Source organism: Phanerochaete carnosa (genome assembly GCF_000300595.1).
Source record: "Phanerochaete carnosa HHB-10118-sp unplaced genomic scaffold PHACAscaffold_6, whole genome shotgun sequence".
Classification (NCBI taxonomy): domain Eukaryota; kingdom Fungi; phylum Basidiomycota; class Agaricomycetes; order Polyporales; family Phanerochaetaceae; genus Phanerochaete; species Phanerochaete carnosa.
In genome coordinates, this window is record NW_006767633.1 from 1269083 (window position 1) to 1288492 (window position 19410).

Here is a 19410-nt window from a genome sequence, read left to right on the forward strand (position 1 = left end):
CTTGCCCGTTCATTGTAACGCTCCACAACTGTTCCTTCTCTGTGCATGTACCTAGCACTTTTAAAACAAAATATATCAGCCTACCAGGCTCAGTGCAAGTGCACAAGTTCATAAATGTAGTCGCAAGAATATTTGGTGAGCGAGATCTGGTTGGATCTAGCCATCAGTAGCATGTTTCAGCCAGTTTTAGACTGCTTCTGAGCATCTACAAAAATACCATACCGTCTTTCACCTTATATATGTCATGATATGGGTATCATATTATAGCATGAATACAGAGCTATCTTAAAAAATATTCCCAGCACCTCCGGAGGCAGATTGAAGTAGCAAAAGCAAATTAATAAAGCAGGGAACACTAATAAACGAGGGTGCCATCATAGTATGTGAGGCTTGTGGTTGCACACAAGTGTAGTACTAGTAGTGTTATTCACATGGTCATGCAAGGTGAACATGGAAGATTGCAAGAGAATATGTCAAGGAATCATTCAGATAAATTATGCAAAGAACAGTACATGCAATGCATGTATGGTCCTCACAAAAATGCAGACACCTTCACTGCTTTACGTACCGCCGCCGAGTTACCCTCGTTAAACCGGTAGATCACCGCTGGCCTAGATGGAGGAGCCGCCCTGCCCGCACGGCTCACAGGCTTACCCGCGCCATCCTTATTGGGCAAGATAGGGCGCCCGAAGAAGTCCGTTGGGACTTTTTCCTCAACGATCTGGTCGTGACGCGCACGCTTCGCGGCATGCGTGACGGGGTCTGCAGCCATGAGCTTGCCTTCGCCGACGTTCGGCTCAGCGGGCTCTCTAGATGGAGTGATTAGTTGCTGCCTGGTCTTCGACGGTGGATTAGTGGCTCACCCTTCGCCACCGAAGAAGTTGTGGGCCTTGCCCTTCAATCTGTCTATTGCCTCGGCCTGCTTATTGATTAGCTGTGCGTCAATCTACTCGGGACATGAGTTTACTGTGCGAGCGCATATCTGCTGTGTACTTGCCTCTGCGGCGACAAGATGCCTAACAGCATATCGCGAAACAGCAATGTCCGCTGCGCGCTTGCCGTCGTACGTCACGAAAGTGTCTATTGGTCTACACTGCCGATCAGTGACGAAGGCGCAAGCGGAAAAAGACAGCGTACGGGTCGAGTCGGTACATCAGTTGGCCGTCTTCTGACTTCTCCTGGATGAATCGCAACTCGAGTGCAACCATGATGTCGACAAGACGAGACATGATGGCTCGCTCCTCGGGCTTCACAATTTGTTTATTGACCTAACATTACTGTCAGCGTCGTCATACGCAATAGATAGAGTAGAAGCCGTACCGGTCGTAGTGGCGGCGAAATAATCCTGTTAATCATTGGCGCAAGCTCAAGCTGCAGCACGCCGTCGCTGGCGAGATGGCGGTAAGCCCCACCGTGTCGCGTCCCCGCTGTTATGAGACACTTGGCGAGTGACTTGTATACCTCCTCGTTCACTTGGGTGTGCGTGCGGTACTTGAGAAACCCTCAGCATTAGCGTCTCCACCTGCAGGACGTGAATGAGGCTCTGCACACCTCCCAATCGACCTTCGGTCTTTCCACCTTCGGTGTCCCACGCTCATGAAAGAGCGGATAAAACGGCACAAGTAGGTATGGCAGGTACTGCGCTAGCGCATATTCGCGTTCTGCACGCATCTCGCCCGCGAAAGCGTCGTACGTTGTGAGCCACTCGTCCGCGCTCAGATACCGCGCGAAGCTTGCGTCGTGTCGCTTGAGCGTCGCGTAGTGCTCAAAGCAGCCGATGGCGATCCTGTCCGGCGCCCCGCTTGCTTCGACTGTGCGGCTCAGGCGGCCGACATACCGTGCAAGGTCGTCTTCGGTGAGCCCAAGCTCTTTGGCTCGTCGATGCGGCAGCGGCGTAAAGAGGTCGTTTAGCACTGCTGTCTGCGAGACCTCGGCCTCTTTCATCCCTGTGGTCGCACTCCGTATGACGTTCTCGGTCACCTCTTCATTTCGCGCTCTGATAAGCTGAGTGAAACTGGTCCGTCAATGTCTTGCTCTGTGGATAAGCGGCAAGCAGGAACGAATGCACCTGAAGTGTATTCAGGCACCCCCGGAGGTCACCTTGTGCGAGGCCAACAAGCGTCGTCAGTGCGCATGACTGCGCCTTAAGACCCTCCAGTTCACATATCTCCCGTAGACGGTTGACAAGGCGGTAGTCGTTTGGTCTGTTGAAACGCACGATCCGTGCATTCGGTCGCAGCTTGACGAGAGAACTTGCATATAGATCATTGCAGATGCATATGATAGGGCGAAGGAGTGGTCGGTGGGTCTGTGGCTCGCCGCGTTTCGCTAATGAAGATGAGTGAGCTAAACGTAGAACAAGAGCTCTGCAAATTTGAATGTACCTCTCCTTTTTGGCTTGTCATGAATCAAATGTACCAATCTGTGAATGAAGCCTGCCGACTGTCATTATACCCAACGAAGTTAACCGACTATATGCGTTACAACTTGTTGGACTCACACTATCCGTGCCTCCGGTGGCCCCGTCAATCTCGTCTACAACCAGAAGCGTTGGCCTACTGCTCCCAATGGTCGCACCAGACTCAAGCGCAGGCCTTATACGTTCGTCCACGATTTGCGCTGACCTGGCATCGCTACATGGAGTAAACCAGATCACTTCGAGGTGCATGTACAGACCATGACAGGCGTCTTACCTGGCATTTACTTCGAAGACGCTGTATCCAGCTTGTTTCGCAACTATGTGCGCAAGCGTGGTCTTTCCTAGACCCGGGGGTCCGGATATGAGTAAGATCTATTCTCAGGAAATCGTTATTCAGTACGCCTCACGCCGCTCAAAGGCGACTCACCTTCTCCTTTGGTCTCCGGTGTTCATCAAGGTTCTCTTCATCCCTTGCCCGTTTGCTGCCTTTCCTCTTCCCGAACACACAATAGTCCCACTCCTTAACCCATGCCATTACCTCGCGATGCAGCCTGTCGTCACCCAGCAGGTCGATATACCGCTGTGGACGGTAGCGATCTACCCACAATGTCGATTCTGTCGGTTGGGGAGCTTGCACCTGAGGCTGTCGCTCTCTATCAGAAGCGACATTGAAGCATGCTCTTAGCGATCCAAAGCAAATGCTACACGCACTCTTTTGATATTCTCCGCGCCTCGTTTAAAGATATCTCATCCATGAGACGATGTATTGGAACGTCAAGCAGATTTCCGTATCTGTGTTGACGGCTATCATGCGTCTAGAATGTCGCTTCTCAATTTGGGAGCATCATCCAGCGATTTCAGGTACGTACCGAGGGTACACTGAACTTTTTTGGCTTCTTCCTTATGAGCACCGTCTTTCCGTCGAATGTTGTAGCTCGTATTGATAGAGGTGAGCGATACGAGGGAAATGCTGGCGGGGGATGGCTCAGCTCGGCAGCGGAAGTAGTTCTTCTATACGGCTGAAGCAGGTCCCGGATATCAGGGAATTCTGGTGCATCTATTCAAAGGCACTGTAAGCGAGAGCGAAGTAGAAGGATTGCCGAAGAACCTTGTGATTGAGAGGTGAAGGATGCAGAGAGGCTGGTCGAAGGAGGTTGTAATCCTGGTTCCGCAGGACAAGACTGAATGTCTATTCAGCGACTGCGCTTTCTATAGGGACGTACCATCGGCTGCTGCTTGATCATCTTCGAGTTTAGATAGTCTACTGAGCAGCGTTGCCTCTATAAAGACGCGTAACGTATGTCAATACAGCCCAATAGATAGTCAGACGCGTGCTTGCCTCCAAAGTCCATCATCTCGTCTTCAAGCAAGGCCGCATGTTCTCCTAACTTTACCAGAGTTGTATCCTCCCCTTCGACAGGCTCCTCCAGTAAGCCAGAAGGACCACCCAGCAGAGCACTAGGCTCGCCGAACGCGAACTCTACGTCAATGTCCATACCGTCCGGCTTGGTTTATGTGCAGAATGTTCGCGTCTATGTATCACAGCAGATTTTGACCTTTTGATGAGTGCAGGTGTTGTTCTGGAATCGAGATGCGCGTATAGGGTTAGTGAGCGTTGTCGAGGTGAAGGGACGCGCCTCAAGCGAGAGCGTGACAGACAGTCGGGATATCGGTATCACGTGAGACGTGACTAGAGTTTGGAGCGCGTGCCGCCGCGTCGCTGTCATGTACCCTACTCTCCCGAGTCCTAATACTTCAGCCCATGTCTTCGCACATCGGAACAGAATTGATTAATGACTCTATCCTTCTGGCCCGCTACAGGAGTTGACCTGCCTTTAGAGCTTGATACTCTCCTGCGTCTTCGATCACCTCAACCCCCTTGACAGATTTAATCACCTCGAGTTCTAAACTCACCAGCCCTCTCTTCATTCTAAACCTCAATTTTGTGTAGCGCAGAAGAGTTACATGGCTTGCGGAACGTCGTGTCCATTGGAAGTAACCCATCTTGCATCAGATAGTTGCTCTGACCTAACTCTATCCTCACATTAGGCCTCATCTCGACTTTAAGAAGCGAACTTTACGGATGACTTTACGCCGATGTTAGGCCATCAGGACCATTCACTGCTCAGAGCACACCTGGCTCCCTACCTACGGCTTTCTGTCTCTACATTTGAGAAGACACAGCTTGCCTTCGGTATCACAAGGTACGTCATACTCCCATGTCGCATTGTCTCACAAAACCCTAACGAAGTTCACGGAAGTGTACTGTTGCGCCTTGCACAACTCCAGGATGTGTACGGAACGCATTCGAATGCTCTAGCAAACTTGCCACAGTCCCCACCTACGGAGATTCAGAGGAGAGCTCCGTGTTTCTGGCCTCCAGATGAAACAGTTGATCGCTAAAATTGGTAGCGGATATCCAGGGATGCAGAACGATGTCACCTTCACAAAGATGTGGAGAACGGCGGTTCGAGCTATTGACAGACCAGGATGTACATTCCAGGACCGATGCTTCATGCAAGCTTCATGAGCGAGCACGGGGTACCCCTGTTGACGACTGTATGGTAAAGCCACACTTGGAAGGGTCGAAAGAGAATGATTCGATTATGCAGGCTCGCTATGCGAGTTTGGCGAGACTTGCCCTTCTGTAGCGAATGCCCGAAAATCCAATGCGAGAAACCAATCTTTATTGCGCTCAAATATAGCAAATTTCTCTGGATGGATTATGTGAAGTCAGCGTATATGCAGAATGCTTGCCAGAATAAGCTACGTATAGTGTGCTCACTATATTGAACGTAAGGGAACTGCCTGTTGTAACGAGGAACATGTTCGGGTAGTCAAAGGATTGCACGTAGTAGGTTGACAATTTTAACGAGTTTATTCCCGTACCCTTCTCAATTTGTAAAGTGGGCATGAAAGAAAATAATTACACTCGATACGTGGAACACTTCTTACAGTCGTCATTGTACAAGTCTTAAGGTTTCGTTCTTATCCCGAAGATGGGAGCTGCTCGCTGATCCAATGGACCAACACCTCTGGGTTGCGAGTCTGGAGATAGACTATGCCAGGTCCGGTGAATCTGCGAGGACGATCATTCGTATACATGAAAAAATAGTATTATATCAAGATGGCTTACCGACAAACAAGACCTTCATCGGTTTTTGCGCTAGACAGAAGGCTGCCCGCCTGAATGCGCTCGACGGAATACTTCGCAGTCCAGGCAACAAGATGTCCATTATCAACTGTGGGACGACGTCAGGAAATGAAAAGTAACGTAAGCTGATAGGCATACCAATCCATTGCTCATTGGGCTGCAGGTGCCTTTGCACAATGGCGCCGATACTGGAGACGAATATAACACCCGCGCCTGAGCACTGTTCGACGAATAAGCCTTCACCAGAGACTGAATCGCATGCTGTCAGCACATTCCTTCATCGTAACGCAAAAAACATGTACACACAGAAAGTCTTGCCCAAGCTCTGAGTCTTGTACGTACGAGTGACCCCTTGAGTGCAGCATAGGAACGCGTGCTTGCTAAAGTTCCAGACGGTACTGCCATCAAGATGAATAGGGACGATGTCACCCCATGTTTCTGGAGCCATGAGGACTTCGCCCGGGCCCGTGAATGTTGACTCTGACAAATCAGAGCTTGTGATGAGCCTCTTGAAGCTACAAGAGCGGTTTCAGCTTGCTTCGTTCAACAGGACAAAATCGACGTTTCCAGCGCACCTGACTTTCATCTTTCCCTTGATTTTGACTGTCGCGTCCATGGCCACCATGCATCCCGGTTTCGCCTTGAGCTCCATGCCAGGCGGCAGCCTGACAGACAGCAAGCTGTTGTTGTCCCTGTACGAGACGCGGAACTGAGCGCCCTCGTGGTTGACACTAGTGTCGACGTTCCTTGCGCCACTGCCACCCTGCTGAGGTGGCATAGGAGACTGGGGTGGCATAGAAGACTGGGGTGGCATAGGAGACTGGCCCGGGGGTGGATATCCGGGGTGGGACATGCCAAGGTACGAAGATTGCGCCCCAGGAGCTGGATATCCCTGCTGGGATGGAGGCGAGTTTGGGTTAGCGTACTGGTTGGAATTGGGGAAAGACGGGTTGAAAGACATGTCGTTAAATATGCGTTGGAAGAGAGCAGTGGGCTTGGCTATCCGGACGCTTTGCTCGTCTTAAGTATCACGGGCGCGGATTAAAGGTTTCAGAACACTACCCCAGAATCATGGCGGAACCTGTGCAATAGCTGTGATTAGACCAGCTAGCAGCTGCCAAAGAATCTCCCGGCTGTGCAACAAAAGGCAGTTCGCTCCATAACCTTCGTGGGGCTTCCGAACCTGTGCAGCGCCCGAACAGTTCTCGCCCTGCTGTTGAATTCGAAGGACAAATGGGCACAGCATCTCGTTCACACGTCTTTCCAATGCAGAGCCGACTGACGAGCTGACATCGTAACTTGAATGTCGATTCATGAGTCTCATCAGGCTGCAGATCGATATTTAAGGACACTTGTCCGCTGTAAGGGACTTTGATTAATCTTGATCAAGCCTGATTACTTAGTTGCAGAGATCAGCAAGTTTTGATGGGAATTTCCGAGATCGGATTTGGTGCTGACCAACACCCAGGAGCATGAAACAGCACAAGCTGCAGGGAACGTAAATAGAAATGTGGTACGAGATACAGCTGCAGCGCAATACGTAGAAAATCAAGGGAATGTGATACCAGCGCGCTGATGATGATACTTCTCTAGCAACCAGCGGGCATAGTGCCACCGCCAACGTGATGCCGCTAAGCACTCCGTCTGAGGCCGCGGCTCACAAACACGACTAGAGCACACGCTGATTTGCACCCATGAAGCGTTTAGCATCTGTCTGGGTGCAGGCATCGCAGGCTGACGGGACTGCAGGGCATTTGGTCTAGGCATCGTTGCGTGAAACGGCGATGCATACAACTCGGGTTCCAAGGCTGCAGGGACAACGCGTCGACGGACGGGTGCTGGGAAATCGTGCCACCCCTAGTCATCCTAAATCAACGCCGCCCACAGTCAGCACCGACTATAGGCGAACTCAGGGTGCCCACGTGGAATCGACGTGCACTGCAACGGAGAAGCCATGGGCGCAACAAGGCTCGCATACGCGTTTTGCGGCATGTTGATCCAAACTTTGCTGATATTTGCGCAGAATTCGTAGAGCAGTAAATCAAGATAACAGTGAACTGATACACGTTCCGTACCTCGGTCAGGCCTGCGGGCTGTAATCTTCAAGTGGCTGGCCGGTCGTCTTGCCGATCGGGATGATCAAGGCCTCACCTCGATGCCGAATAGGGCGACCCATAATTTTCGCTACAGTGTCTATTTAGATCCATGTACCAAGGATGTAGTCCGGCACCGTTATATCCCGTCCCTCCTTGTGGATAGTAACTGATTTGTATCTTACGAGTATCTAGTACTGAAACACGCATTCGGCCATGGTATCTGCCTGCCCTTCGCTCACAACCGGTTTCGGTATTACGATGAGTATTTTATAGTAGCACCACCAAGTTACCGTGGTTGCTGATTTTATTCAAAAGCGTGCTCATAGTACCTCATGGGCAGAGGTGTCGTTCTCTAAGCTATCACCACTACTACCCGGTTGGTGATATCCCAGAGATATATGCGCGTGTGTCCCGACCGTCCATTTAGAGGAAGCGTCCCAGCCAGAAATACGCATTTGTATCAGACGGTATGTATCGAGCTATGACAGAATGGCGTTATATGCATTCTCGAGCGGGAGCTGACGAGCTGAAGCGTAACCTGTATGGAGGAGACGGTGATCAGGGAGGGGAGGGGGCGCCATGCAACCTCGTGAAAATGCGGACGAAGTGGGTGCTGAAGTCTATCAGCTACTCCCAGGCCTGCCAGCCGGATGACAAGAGCTCCGACAAGATAGGAAGAGAGCGGTGAGGCATGTTATCCATTCTGAATGGCTCGCCCAAGCATTGTGGACGGCCTGCGAGCAGTGCATGAGGTGGCCCACCTGACTCGGGCTTTTCGGTGGATTAATCGTCTGACGCTGATGATGCTGGCAACACGCTGTAGGGCAGTCAGCTCTTATCGTGTTTGTGGCAGAAATGCGGTCTGATGAACGAGCAGCGTAGGATTGTACACAGTTAAGTTACTGTGCTACAGAAGCGCTGACGACAGTTTGCTCTTGGAAATTGGGACACATTATGGGCTTCAAACGCAAGCGTTTACATTACTACCACAAATGTTATAGCAGACAAAGCGCCATCTAACAGGACTAAACGAATATACGATGTAAAGGGGGGATCTTCGGCGAAATGGCGTGGACAGTGTAACAGATTAAAGGAGCTTGTAATGCTCTGCAAACTCATCATCTTCTTGCGAGCGGACAGGCAGCTCAATGATGTTCCGCACCACACTGGATACCTCCGAGCCCACTAGGTGCTCCAAGAACGCGTAAGCCATGTCAGTGCCTGTACTCGTATGTTAGGTGAGGTAACACGTAGGTTGAGAAAGTGTACACACCTGCTGTGACGCCAGCCGAAGTCCAGGTGTTGCCATCGATTACCCATCGCGCTCTCGGCTCCCAGCCAACTTCGGGATGGTCTCCCTGTACACCATGAGTGAACAGGCATATCATAGTAAGTTAGCGGACCCACCCTGATACGGGCCAAGGCCCTTTTATTGGTGGTCGCTTTACGGCCAGCGAGTGCTCCCGCGCGGGCGAGAATCTCCGCTCCGGTGCACACGGATAGCACATATTTTGCACGGGGAGCCTGATTCTTTACGAATTGAATTACGGGCTCTGGTGTGACCCCGGGACGACTGCCTATACCTGAATAAAGCGATGAGCTCGTTCGCTTTAGCGTGGTGCGTGCGTGCGTGCGGCTTACCTCCAGGGACGAGGATAATGTCAAACTGTTCGTCTGGCTGTAATGACTCGTAGGTTCTGGTGGGCACCAAGGCAGGCCCCGACATGGGATACACGGGGTCCATTGTGACGGAGAAGTAGCTTGCCTCAATGATATAGCCTGGCTCGGTCGGCCAGTACCTCTTGGGCAGCCCTCTGGGTGAGATGAAACCAAAGAGCTCTACTGGACCTTGGAAGTCGGTCGAGGCCACATTGTCGAAGAGGCAGACAGCGAGCGAAAGTACGGGAGGCATGGCTTCTGAGGGAGCTGCCCGGCTTGCTCAGTGATCAGCATATTTGTACGAGTTCGCAAAGTCTCACCCGCGTCCGTTCATTACAGTTTCAGGGTTCGCCTCTTAAACACAGACATAGCTATGGTTAGCAGCGGTACGCAGGACTGCGCCTCGCATTATGTCCGCCAGACAACGAGTGGAAACGGGCCAGCATGCACCTTGGCGTTCCCAGAGCGTATGTTCTGAGGTCTGACTAACGAGGGAAAGAGCGAAGTGGTGATTGAGGCACAAGTGAGGCCAGCGGTTCCGAGTCCCGAAGTCGTCATTACTGCTGCGTCACGTACCACACACTAAACTTATGCCTCTCGACTGCTCGGCCCAAACACGTTGTCTAGTTCCCCCGACACGGACAGGGATAAGTATGGAACAGATACTCAAGCTAACGTCTTCACGATCGTCCACGGAGACCTTACGAAATACGTGCCACAAAAGAGCCGGCGCTTAGCTGCTGGACCCGCACCAGCCGCTGCCTACTCCTCAACGACGTACCCCCAGCACTCTGACCAGCACCACCACCAAGGCCTCCACGGCCACCACGACTACTCCCTTTTCTCCTCCCCCAGCCTTGTTTCCTCCCACTACGCCAACACACTTCCAAGAACGAGCCTGAACCAAGGCTCCACGACTCAGCAGAAATGTCAACTCAAACGACGGCCTCAGCGTCACCAACGCACACGCAACACCTCTTCCTCGGGTAAGCAAGCCCCTTCTACTCCTTACCCGCGCCCTCCCTGACCCTCAGCTACAGACATCGCTCGATGACCCCGACTATCTCCGGTATTGTGTCCGGTGGCACAGTTGCGCTTGCATGGATCATCGGCTTCATCATTTACTTCTACAAGCGCCACCGCCGCGAGAAACGTGCGCGGGCACTAGGCTTCCGAAGCCACCGCGAGATGCTCGACCCTCCCAAGAAGATGGAGGCGTTCATCATACCCCCCGACCCCGCCATCGTTGAGGCTGGCTTCCGCCCCGGTCAGCGCGTGTACAATGACCCCAAAATTAGGGGCGACGATTCCCTGCAGCATGCGCACACCATTCCGATGTCTGTCTTGAAGACGTCGCACAACGACGTCGCCGAGAAGGAGACTCCAAGACCTGACACGAAGCATAGCACCTCGGAGCCCGCGTGGTATGGGGACCAGACGCCCGCCTCGCCTGGTACATCTGCAGTCCCGCGCTGGCCCTCGTCTCCGAGGAGCATCTCGTCGGAGGTGAACACACCAAAGGGCAAATAACTCAGTCAGGATTCTCTTCGGTGCGTTCCTCTACACATCATGCTGAGTCAAGTTACTCAAGGTGTGGCAGATGATACATGTTGTGTTGCGTTCTCTCGTTCTACAAGCACTGTTACAGTATGAGCATTGTATCGATACACTTACGTTAATAACACCTTCGATAATCCGCTTTTCAGGACTGATATCTAGTCGGTGTATGCACCGACGTTTGCAGGCTGTACATATCATCAGACTACCGTCATCCCTTACAGTGTGGGACCCACTTACAGCGACGTCGCGTGCGTACTTGTACAAGATACCACGCCTCTCACGGATCTGGTCCTTGCCTGATGCCTCCCATTCTTTCTTGCGGCGAGCTTGTTCTTCCTCATCCACAAGCCAGTGGATCTCGCGCCTGCTCGCGTCGATGATGATCTGGTCACCGTCCTTAGCGAGCGCAATCGGGCCGCCGTTGATCGCCTCAGGGACAACATGTCCGATGATGAATCCGCGGGACGCGCCGGAGAAGCGGCCGTCGGTAATAAGTGCTGTCTTGCCACCGAGGCCCGCACCCATGAGGGCACCCGTCGGGCCCAGCATCTCGGGCATGCCCGGCGCACCCTTGGGACCCATGTACCGGAAGATGACGACAGTGCCTTCTGTGATTTCGCCAGCGGCAAGTGCGGGGTAGAAGTCGTCGAGGCGGTCAAAGACCTTTGCCTTGCCATCGAAGCGCTCACCCTCCTTGCCCGTGAGCTTCGCGACGGCGGTGCCGGGGGCGAAGTTGCCGCGGAGGATGGTCAGGTGACCGGTCTAACAGCAAACGATCAGCATATACGCAACAGGGGAAACAGTATTGAAGGCTGCTCACGGGCTTGATAGGGTCGTCGATCTTGCGCACAACGTTCTGCTTCTCGAAGTCAAGTTCAGGGACGTCAGCGTAGTTCTCCGCGAGGGTCTTGCCAGTGACGGTCAGCTGGTTGCCATCAAGGAGATCGGTGTGCTTAAGAAGGTACTTGACGAGGGCAGGGATACCACCGACATTGTGGAGATCCTCCATAACGTACTTGCCGGAAGGTCTGTGGAGGACTTGTATTAAGCATCCAATGCGGCTTTATGCAAACAAAACGTACTTGAGGTCACAGAGGTAAGGAGTGCGGTCGCGAACTGTCTGGAAATCGTCGATCGTGAGCTCGATATCAGCGGCGCGGGCCATCGCGAGCAAGTGCAGGACGGCATTGGTCGAGCCACCGATAACGTTGACGATCGTGATAGCGTTCAGGAAAGACTGGCGAGTGAGGATGTCCTTGGGCTTCAGGTCGAGCTCGAGCAGCTTCTTGAGGTACTTGGCCGCCTTGTAGCACTCCTGTGCCTTCTCTGTCAAGTCGACACACTTTGAGCGTGCCCATAAGATGGAGCAAACGGATAGAGCGTACCTTGATAGACGGCAGGCGTACTTGCAGAGTAGGGTAGCGACATACCGAGCACTTCAAGAGCACTCGACATGGTGTTCGCAGTGAACATACCTCCACACCCGCCAGGGCCAGGACACGAATGACGGACGACGTCGAAACGTTCCTCTTCGCTGATCTTGCCGGTAACATACGCGCCGTAAGACTCGAAAGCATCGACAGCGGTCATGTCGTCGCCCGTCTTTGCACCGAACGCTGGGCAGTCAACGTGCCGCTTCCCCGGTTGAATTGTGCCGCCGTAGACGATGATCGTCGGCCGGTTGTGGCGCACGGCAGCCATCAGGCAACCGGGCATGTTCTTATCGCAGCCTGGGATGGAGATGTTGCCGTCGTAATACTGGCCCATCACTACGGCCTCGATAGAGTCGGCGATGATGTCACGACTTGGCAGCCTGCAGGAGCATGTAGAGGTCAATGCTGACCCTTGTCACAATACAAATCCTCTTACGAGTAGCGCATGCCATCAGTACCCATCGTAATGGCATCACTGGAAGGACAAGTCAGTTGAGGAAAGTGTCGTCACCGTGAACTCAAAACGTACCTGATACCAATAGTGCTGAAGATCAGGCCAACCAAGCCTTCTTGGGTGCAGCCCTCCTTCACCTTGTTGGCGAGATCGAGCTTCACTATGCTGTTAGCAGAGATCAAGCTGCACGATATGAAACATTCACCAGATGCGAGTTGCAAGGGTTTCCTTCCCACCAGATTGGTGAGATACCAATCTGAGGGGATGTCAAACGTCAGGACTGTCGGCTTTACACTGGGGGCTGGAGCGCACCTGGGGCTTGTTCATGTCCTCCTCGGTCAGGCCGACGGCATAGACTATGTGCCACGATCAGCATAAATTCCAGCACTCGTTGTCGTATGGACGCACGCATAGCCTGTGCACCGCCGCGGATCTGTACAGGGAGATGATTCAGTATTCGTATGGCAAGGCACCACAATGACTTTCACCTTGTTTTGCGTCAGCTCGCTCGAATACTTGTTGAGCTTAACATTGCTCTGGCCCGAGGGCGTCGAGAGGGAGTGACTGCCATCGAGTACCCCACCGTTAGTCCAGGATCACCACTCGAGCTTTGCGGGTTGCAGACGTACATTTCGACGCCGTCCGACATGCCTGGTGGTGGAGGATAGGAACAGAGAAGGGGTCTGACTCTTCCGTTCCGGGAGGCCTTTTCCTACCCACTGCACATTTCTCTGCGACATGACTTTTTGAGTCTGGAGGTTGTGCAGATGATCGCGTCACGCAGGCTCGCAATGGCAAGTGCGGCCCGTGTCCTCCAATCAGCGCCCGCTCGTTTGTCGCACCCAGAGCAAGCCGAGAGGAGTCTTGTCTCTGTCCTCGACTCCCACGATACGCAATCTTTTTGAGCAGAGGAACGGCAGTTAGAAGTGACATGATAGTACCGTTCATCTCACAAGAAACAAAAGGTCTGCCCAGGTGTTACATCTCGACGAAACAAAATATTGTACAGCATGTTTAAATCCATCCACGGCATACACTCAACAGGAGTAATATGCACATCGTCTACAATTCTGATTACCTGAAACCTGCCGGGGAGCCCGACTAGAAATCGAAGCCTTCCCTACGAAATACTTCGAGGTCTGCACCGGCCCGTGCTCTGTCGGCGAGATCAGGCCGGTCCTGCAGAAATGAATCGGAATGTTAGCGGGATAGTCGAAGCCGAAGACCGCATCGCATCAGTTCGTGCCCAGAGTGGTTTGGACTTACCATGGCGGTGAATGTTTTACTCAGAGTTATCCAGACCTGGTCACTCTTCGTGCCTTTGCCGTCCGAATCCTGCATGACAAGAGTGCTCAGGAAGTGTTCGGCAGCTTCTTTGTGTGCACCGAGGTTCAAGCCTGGAGGAAACGTCAACGAAGGGATGGATGGGTACAAGGAACTGGTGCGCACAAGCAACGCCAACATTATAGATAGCACGAGTATACGTCGGCCGAAGCTGTAGGGCCTGTTTGTACGCCCCAAGAGCTTCTTCCGGTTTACTTCCATTAGACAAGCTGGAGCCCAGACGATTCCATAGCAAATAGTCCTGCCCCACACAGCATATCAGCTAATGCTTTCCCGGCGACAACGCTATGACTTACGTTGGGCCTCACGCTGAGTGCTGTCTCGAAACAGTCCTTGGCACGATCATACAAGCCATGGGTGTAGAAGAGAACACCAAGACCGATCTGTACGTCAGCGTCTAGTTCACCACGGCCGTGCTGCTCGCGTGCGAGGTTGATAAATGTCTCCGTAACGCGCTCGTGCGAGGCCCAGGCGGAGCCGCGCAGAGTGTCCCATGCTTCTTGAGGAATCGGGAACTCCGGGTGGCGCGCGTGCAACCAGCGTAGCAGCATTGTATGAGAGGCGCGCTCGTAGTTTTCGTTCGTGAACGAGATAGCGAGGGACTACAGGTTCCATCAGCCTTCAGTTAGCGAGCAGGCTCTTGTGCAAAAACTCACAATCATGCCTTCTCCAGCTGCGCCAGTCTCGACCGCTCTCTTGACACCCTCGTTCAGGGCGCGCATGCTTGCGTCCTCGCGCTCGTCCATACTCCTAACCTCGCCAAGTAGTATCCATGCTTCGTAACCGCCTCGACCAAGGTCGCCCTTCTGAATAGCGGCCTCTAGCATGAGACCGACTTCTGTCAATGATCCGCCTTGCTCAAGTAGGGCCTTGGCGTCATTCAGGGAAGAAGACGTGTGCGTAGACGGATCCATGTACTTGTTCTCCGGTTCTGTAATGGGGGGCGTTAGCGAGTACAGACAGAATGAGAGAGAGAACATACCAAACATGTAAGGCTGCAGTTGTGGGACGCCCTCGTCATCGAACATAGTTTTGGTAAACTCATCATCGAACTCGCTATTCCTCCAAGCTTCTCCCAAACTAGCGCCGTAATCAAAGTCCATGTCCGACCGATGAGATTCCATGAGCTCCCGGTACTGAGCTTCCCATTTCGCGAGCTCTTCGTCTGGCGGTGGGAGTTCAGAGCTCTTCAGATGGTCCCAAACTCTGATACGACCCTGTCAGTATGACTTGTGTATCGCGTAGCACCATGGTCTTACGTCTCGAAATCCGAACCAACTCTTTCTTTGTTCTGCTCTGCAGCCTCGCGGAGCTGAGCCCTCTCCATAGCCTCTGAAAGGTCCGCGACATCATCGAATTCTGCTACCCGCGCAGCTTCCTCTGGGCTCGGCCCGAGGGCCTCATCCAGCTGAGCGAATGCAGCGTCGAAGTCGATCTCGCGGTTCTTGCCTTTGCCCTTGTCAGTTGCCTGTATGGGAGGCGGACTCATGACAGCGCCCATATTCATGGGATACATCATACCCTGGCGCATGCCGTACATCCCAGATGTCATAGACGACATGTAGGACGGCTGCTGCTGCTGCTGAAAGCCTTGCCCCTGCGGCACAGGGCCAGACGGAAGGATGTGCGATGCGCCCCCAAATTCAGATGCCCATCCAGACGAGCCCTGCGCATGCTCTTGGTTCATCATGAGCCCGCGATCATGTACCTCCACCCATGCTCCGTTAAGGTCCGCAGGGGCAACACGCGGTGCATGCAGGGCCATCTGTGGTGGCAGGACGTGAGGCATTGTGCTAAAGCCATTGGGCATGCCATTCTGCGGTGCCCCTTCAAAGAACTGTCGTGCAAGGGAGCGGTCTTGCTCTGCAGTAGCGGGACCTGTGGTGGTAGGCAAGTGGTGCAACTGTTGCCATAGTGAGCGAGTACGTAGTGAAGTAGGCTGCTGAAAGACCTGCCCTTGAAGATGAGGGGCCAGCGACGCGGTCCTAACATAAACATACGATAGGTGAGTGAAGCGTGTTAAAGCTGCATGCTTCTAAGCGCACCTGCTGCACACTGCGGTCTCCTTCGGTGTGCTTCAACACCTGGGAGAGAGGGTTGAACGGCACTGCGCACTCTGAGCCAGAAACCAGTCCTTGGAGCGACATGTTGAAAGCGAGTAGCAAGCAGGGTGTGTCGATGACTCGATGAGTGGAAAAAAGCACTTGGGGAGTTAGAGCCAAGTGCCGCCGGATGCGGGCGTAGAGCACCCGTTTCCGGAGCATGTGAATCCACAAATGGTAAGCTTTGATGCGCCATCAATCTATGGAGCGCGTCAGTCCCGTCGACAATTGAGGTCCCCGGCCAGGCACATCCGTCAATGCCGCCGCACAGCCCACGCCAACGGAAATGAACAACAATCAACATACGACTCTCTCCCGCCCCCGCATCTATCTTTGCACAGGCCCGCTCTGATGCGATCTTTACGAACGGAGGAAGGCAAGATGATGTGATGTCGGCAGGGCAGCAGATACCCACCAGCACGACTTGCTGGCAGGTTTCCACAGACACCTCGGTTTGCTCTTTGCCAAAGGCCTTCCCGACTTCCGTAGCGAATCTGGGACGCTTCACGTTCCAAATGCTGCACAGACTTCACCCATGCTACGTGATATCTATTCTAGCTAGCTTGGTTCTCGTCGCGCAGGCGCAGCTCAGCGATACCCTATGGACCTCATGGGTCCCGCTCGCTGTGCGTAGCCCATACCTCAGTGCCTGGATGGACACGACAAACATACCCTTTGGCCCCGGAGTCAAGCGTGCGCCAGAAATATGGCCTCTCTTCTGGAACAGCGTAAGAGTTGCTTCCCATCGCCAGAGCCGGACACTGATCTCCGCTATTTTCAAAGGCCATTCTCGGATGGGCTGGCCACATACGCATCGACAACAACATTACCTACAAATGGCAAGGGGATGCAGATAGCCCCGCAGGATTGAACTTCTCGGTCCTCAATAACATCCAAATCACGCCAACGCGGACGGTGATGAGCATAACTTCGGGACCGATTGATCTCAATATAACATATCTGTCCCCGATAGAGGTATGTCCCTCGACCACATGGCATTTCGTGCTCCACACTGACTCAGTATCAGCCAACCGACCCCGTCAAGCAGTCATTTCCATTTTCCTACGTCTCCCTGACAGCAACATCCAACGACGGACAGCCTCATGCTGTACAGGTCTACTCTGACATCAGTGGAGGTAGGTCGAACAGTGAGTTATTAGAGAGAGGCTCTTATCGTATGTGCTGCAGAATGGGTTTCGGGTAACCGTGGAGACGTCATGCAGTGGCAGACAGTGCCAACAGATACCATCCTATATCATCAAGTATCGCTGGAGATCCCTGAGGCGTTCTCTGAGAAAGCAAATCAGGCAGAGGATGCTACGACCTATTACGCGACGTTGCTCGTAAGTATACTGTCTAAGAAGCAGATTTCAGCAATAACTGAGAGGCAAATCAGGGCCAGCAGATGACCTACATGGTAGACTTGGATGCGAACTGCAGAGGTCAGTTCAGTAGTGCCGGGACCCTGAAGAACACGGCTACCTCGGGGCCCGCGAGTATCTCAAAGTACGTGGTATGCTTACTGGTCATAAAGTATACAATTCAGGCTCTGTGCAGTCCATTCCCGGTCTTTGCTATCTCGATGGACCTTGGTAGTGTCACGACAACCACGGACGCTGTCGTTTGGGCCGTAGGGATGTTACGAGATCCCGCAATCCAAGCCGTGACGGCCTCGGGTGCACCAGAGATGCGCAGTCCCTACTGGCGCACCCAAGGTGCAGCTCAAGACATAGTGCGGCAGGATGTTCGAGTGGTAGTGTTATTCAGTACTCACACCGTTTATCCCAGATCACATCGTTCCTGCAAGACTACAGCTCTGCCGTCGAGCGCGCGGAAGCCTTTGATGCAGCACTAGCGAAGAACGCGTCATCGACCTCGCCACATCTCGTCGATCTCGTCTCTATCGCTGCACGACAGGCGATGGCAGGAACAGAGCTTACCGTCGGAGGCTCTGCGGGCAGCTACAATACATCTGACGTGAAGATGTTCATGAAGGACGTTGGCCCTAGTGGCAGGGTGAATCCTGTGGAGGTGCTATACTCTGCGTTCCCGTTCTTTCTGAGTGTCAATGGGTCGTACGGTGGTTGGCTGCTGAAGCCTGTTCTGGATTATGCGAGCTCGCCGGCATGGACACAACCATACTCGCCCCGACATATTGGTATGTGTCCTCCGATTGTGATTTACGTGACGCCCTAACGGTTATGATTACAGGGCTTAATTATCCTAATGCGACAGGAGATCCCACAACCCATGATCAGGGTGTAGAACGCAAGTCATTTGCCAGTCCCGTGCTTCCCCTACGTCTCACTCATCTATCTCTAGAATCTGGAAACATGCTCATCATGACCCTCGCGCACGCGCGAGCGACGGGAGACGGGTCATTGATCAGTACATACGTGCGTGCACCGCTCCCTTTTGCTTTATCGCCCCTGACTTCCGCAAACAGTATCCGTTACTAAAGCGATGGGCGGACTATCTGGTAAATAACACGTCACCTCTACCGGCAGGCCAGTACGTACGGGTGTCGTGTGCTCAGGAAACAAGTACTGATCACAACCCCAGGATCAGTGCTGACCCTGGGCCGAGACCCAACTCGACGAACTTGGCAATTAAGGGTATCATTGCAATCGGCGCGATGTCTCAGATGAGTGTGGCGATGGATCAGCAGCAGGATGCACAGCATTACTCCGTGCGTATACTTATAATGTTGTTTTCGTCACTGTACTTGACGCTATCTAATCCTCATGTAGAGCACGGCACAAGCATACGCAAACACCTGGAAGTCTCTCGCCCTGTCTTCCGATAACCATATTTTATCAAATTTCGGAGATCCAGGTTCGTCGTGGGCATTGGAGTACAACCTGTACGCAGATAAGTGGCTCGGGACAGGCCTCGTCGACGACTCGGTGGGTGACTGTTATCGGGACCCGTTGATACGTGTGCTGATAGAGGACTCAGGTGTACAGCTCTGAGACGACGTTTGTACAGAGTCTTTTGGGATCTAATCCAAGTGTGTATGGCGTCTGTGTACAGGAGAGTCCGCACTGACTGTTCACAGATGGTCTACCGATCGATAATGACTCAGACGCAGACGGCAACACGGGTATGCCCCCATTGATCTGCCCGTTAGCTCCCGAGGCTGAAAGTTGCATGCAGCTTGGACTTTGTTCACTGCTATGACCATGAACG

General features: G+C 53.0%; 6 protein-coding genes across 6 annotated transcripts; 1 reads left to right on the top strand and 5 right to left on the bottom strand.

The window, feature by feature from the left end:
- Positions 1 to 433: 433 nt before the first annotated feature.
- Positions 434 to 3711, bottom strand: PHACADRAFT_210061 (uncharacterized protein). Its single transcript, XM_007396883.1, has 15 exons — positions 3643 to 3711; positions 3528 to 3581; positions 3289 to 3476; positions 3131 to 3234; positions 2847 to 3072; positions 2694 to 2791; positions 2501 to 2633; positions 2385 to 2442; positions 2069 to 2328; positions 1552 to 2004; positions 1321 to 1491; positions 1138 to 1268; positions 998 to 1088; positions 864 to 946; positions 434 to 809 (listed from the first exon to the last, which is right to left on the bottom strand). Exons 4-15 carry the CDS (start codon positions 3172 to 3174, stop codon positions 533 to 535), a joined length of 2025 nt encoding a protein of 674 aa, XP_007396945.1. The 5' UTR covers positions 3175 to 3234; positions 3289 to 3476; positions 3528 to 3581; positions 3643 to 3711; the 3' UTR covers positions 434 to 532.
- A 1167-nt stretch (positions 3712 to 4878) lies between these two features.
- Positions 4879 to 6496, bottom strand: PHACADRAFT_257964 (uncharacterized protein). Its single transcript, XM_007396884.1, has 5 exons — positions 6149 to 6496; positions 5880 to 6088; positions 5712 to 5822; positions 5556 to 5661; positions 4879 to 5498 (listed from the first exon to the last, which is right to left on the bottom strand). The coding sequence occupies exons 1-5, from the start codon at positions 6424 to 6426 to the stop codon at positions 5408 to 5410; spliced, it is 795 nt and encodes a 264-aa protein (XP_007396946.1). The 5' UTR covers positions 6427 to 6496; the 3' UTR covers positions 4879 to 5407.
- A 2114-nt stretch (positions 6497 to 8610) lies between these two features.
- Positions 8611 to 9584, bottom strand: PHACADRAFT_257967 (uncharacterized protein; the record flags this gene model as incomplete). The annotated part of the gene is made up of 4 exons (XM_007396885.1): positions 8611 to 8890; positions 8943 to 9027; positions 9077 to 9252; positions 9311 to 9584. 4 exons carry the CDS (start codon positions 9579 to 9581, stop codon positions 8757 to 8759), a joined length of 666 nt encoding a protein of 221 aa, XP_007396947.1. The 3' UTR covers positions 8611 to 8756.
- Positions 9585 to 10159: 575 nt separating this feature from the next.
- PHACADRAFT_257968 (uncharacterized protein) lies at positions 10160 to 13471 on the bottom strand. The gene is made up of 14 exons (XM_007396886.1): positions 13405 to 13471; positions 13264 to 13339; positions 13184 to 13208; positions 13088 to 13131; positions 12981 to 13031; positions 12851 to 12930; positions 12758 to 12796; positions 12274 to 12701; positions 11971 to 12214; positions 11709 to 11916; positions 11126 to 11650; positions 10929 to 11073; positions 10369 to 10878; positions 10160 to 10314 (listed from the first exon to the last, which is right to left on the bottom strand). The coding sequence occupies exons 1-12, from the start codon at positions 13422 to 13424 to the stop codon at positions 11044 to 11046; spliced, it is 1770 nt and encodes a 589-aa protein (XP_007396948.1). The 5' UTR covers positions 13425 to 13471; the 3' UTR covers positions 10160 to 10314; positions 10369 to 10878; positions 10929 to 11043.
- A 405-nt stretch (positions 13472 to 13876) lies between these two features.
- Positions 13877 to 16266, bottom strand: PHACADRAFT_97499 (uncharacterized protein; the record flags this gene model as incomplete). The annotated part of the gene is made up of 8 exons (XM_007396887.1): positions 13877 to 13954; positions 14042 to 14172; positions 14225 to 14360; positions 14416 to 14721; positions 14776 to 15050; positions 15102 to 15325; positions 15379 to 16022; positions 16165 to 16266. 8 exons carry the CDS (start codon positions 16264 to 16266, stop codon positions 13877 to 13879), a joined length of 1896 nt encoding a protein of 631 aa, XP_007396949.1.
- Positions 16267 to 16681: 415 nt separating this feature from the next.
- On the top strand, positions 16682 to 19193 carry PHACADRAFT_146023 (uncharacterized protein; the record flags this gene model as incomplete). The annotated part of the gene is made up of 11 exons (XM_007396888.1): positions 16682 to 16949; positions 17005 to 17196; positions 17249 to 17357; positions 17410 to 17564; positions 17618 to 17727; positions 17779 to 17953; positions 18010 to 18379; positions 18433 to 18617; positions 18668 to 18732; positions 18784 to 18910; positions 18972 to 19193. Exons 1-11 carry the CDS (start codon positions 16737 to 16739, stop codon positions 19191 to 19193), a joined length of 1923 nt encoding a protein of 640 aa, XP_007396950.1. The 5' UTR covers positions 16682 to 16736.
- Between the last annotated feature and the right edge of the window lie 217 nt (positions 19194 to 19410).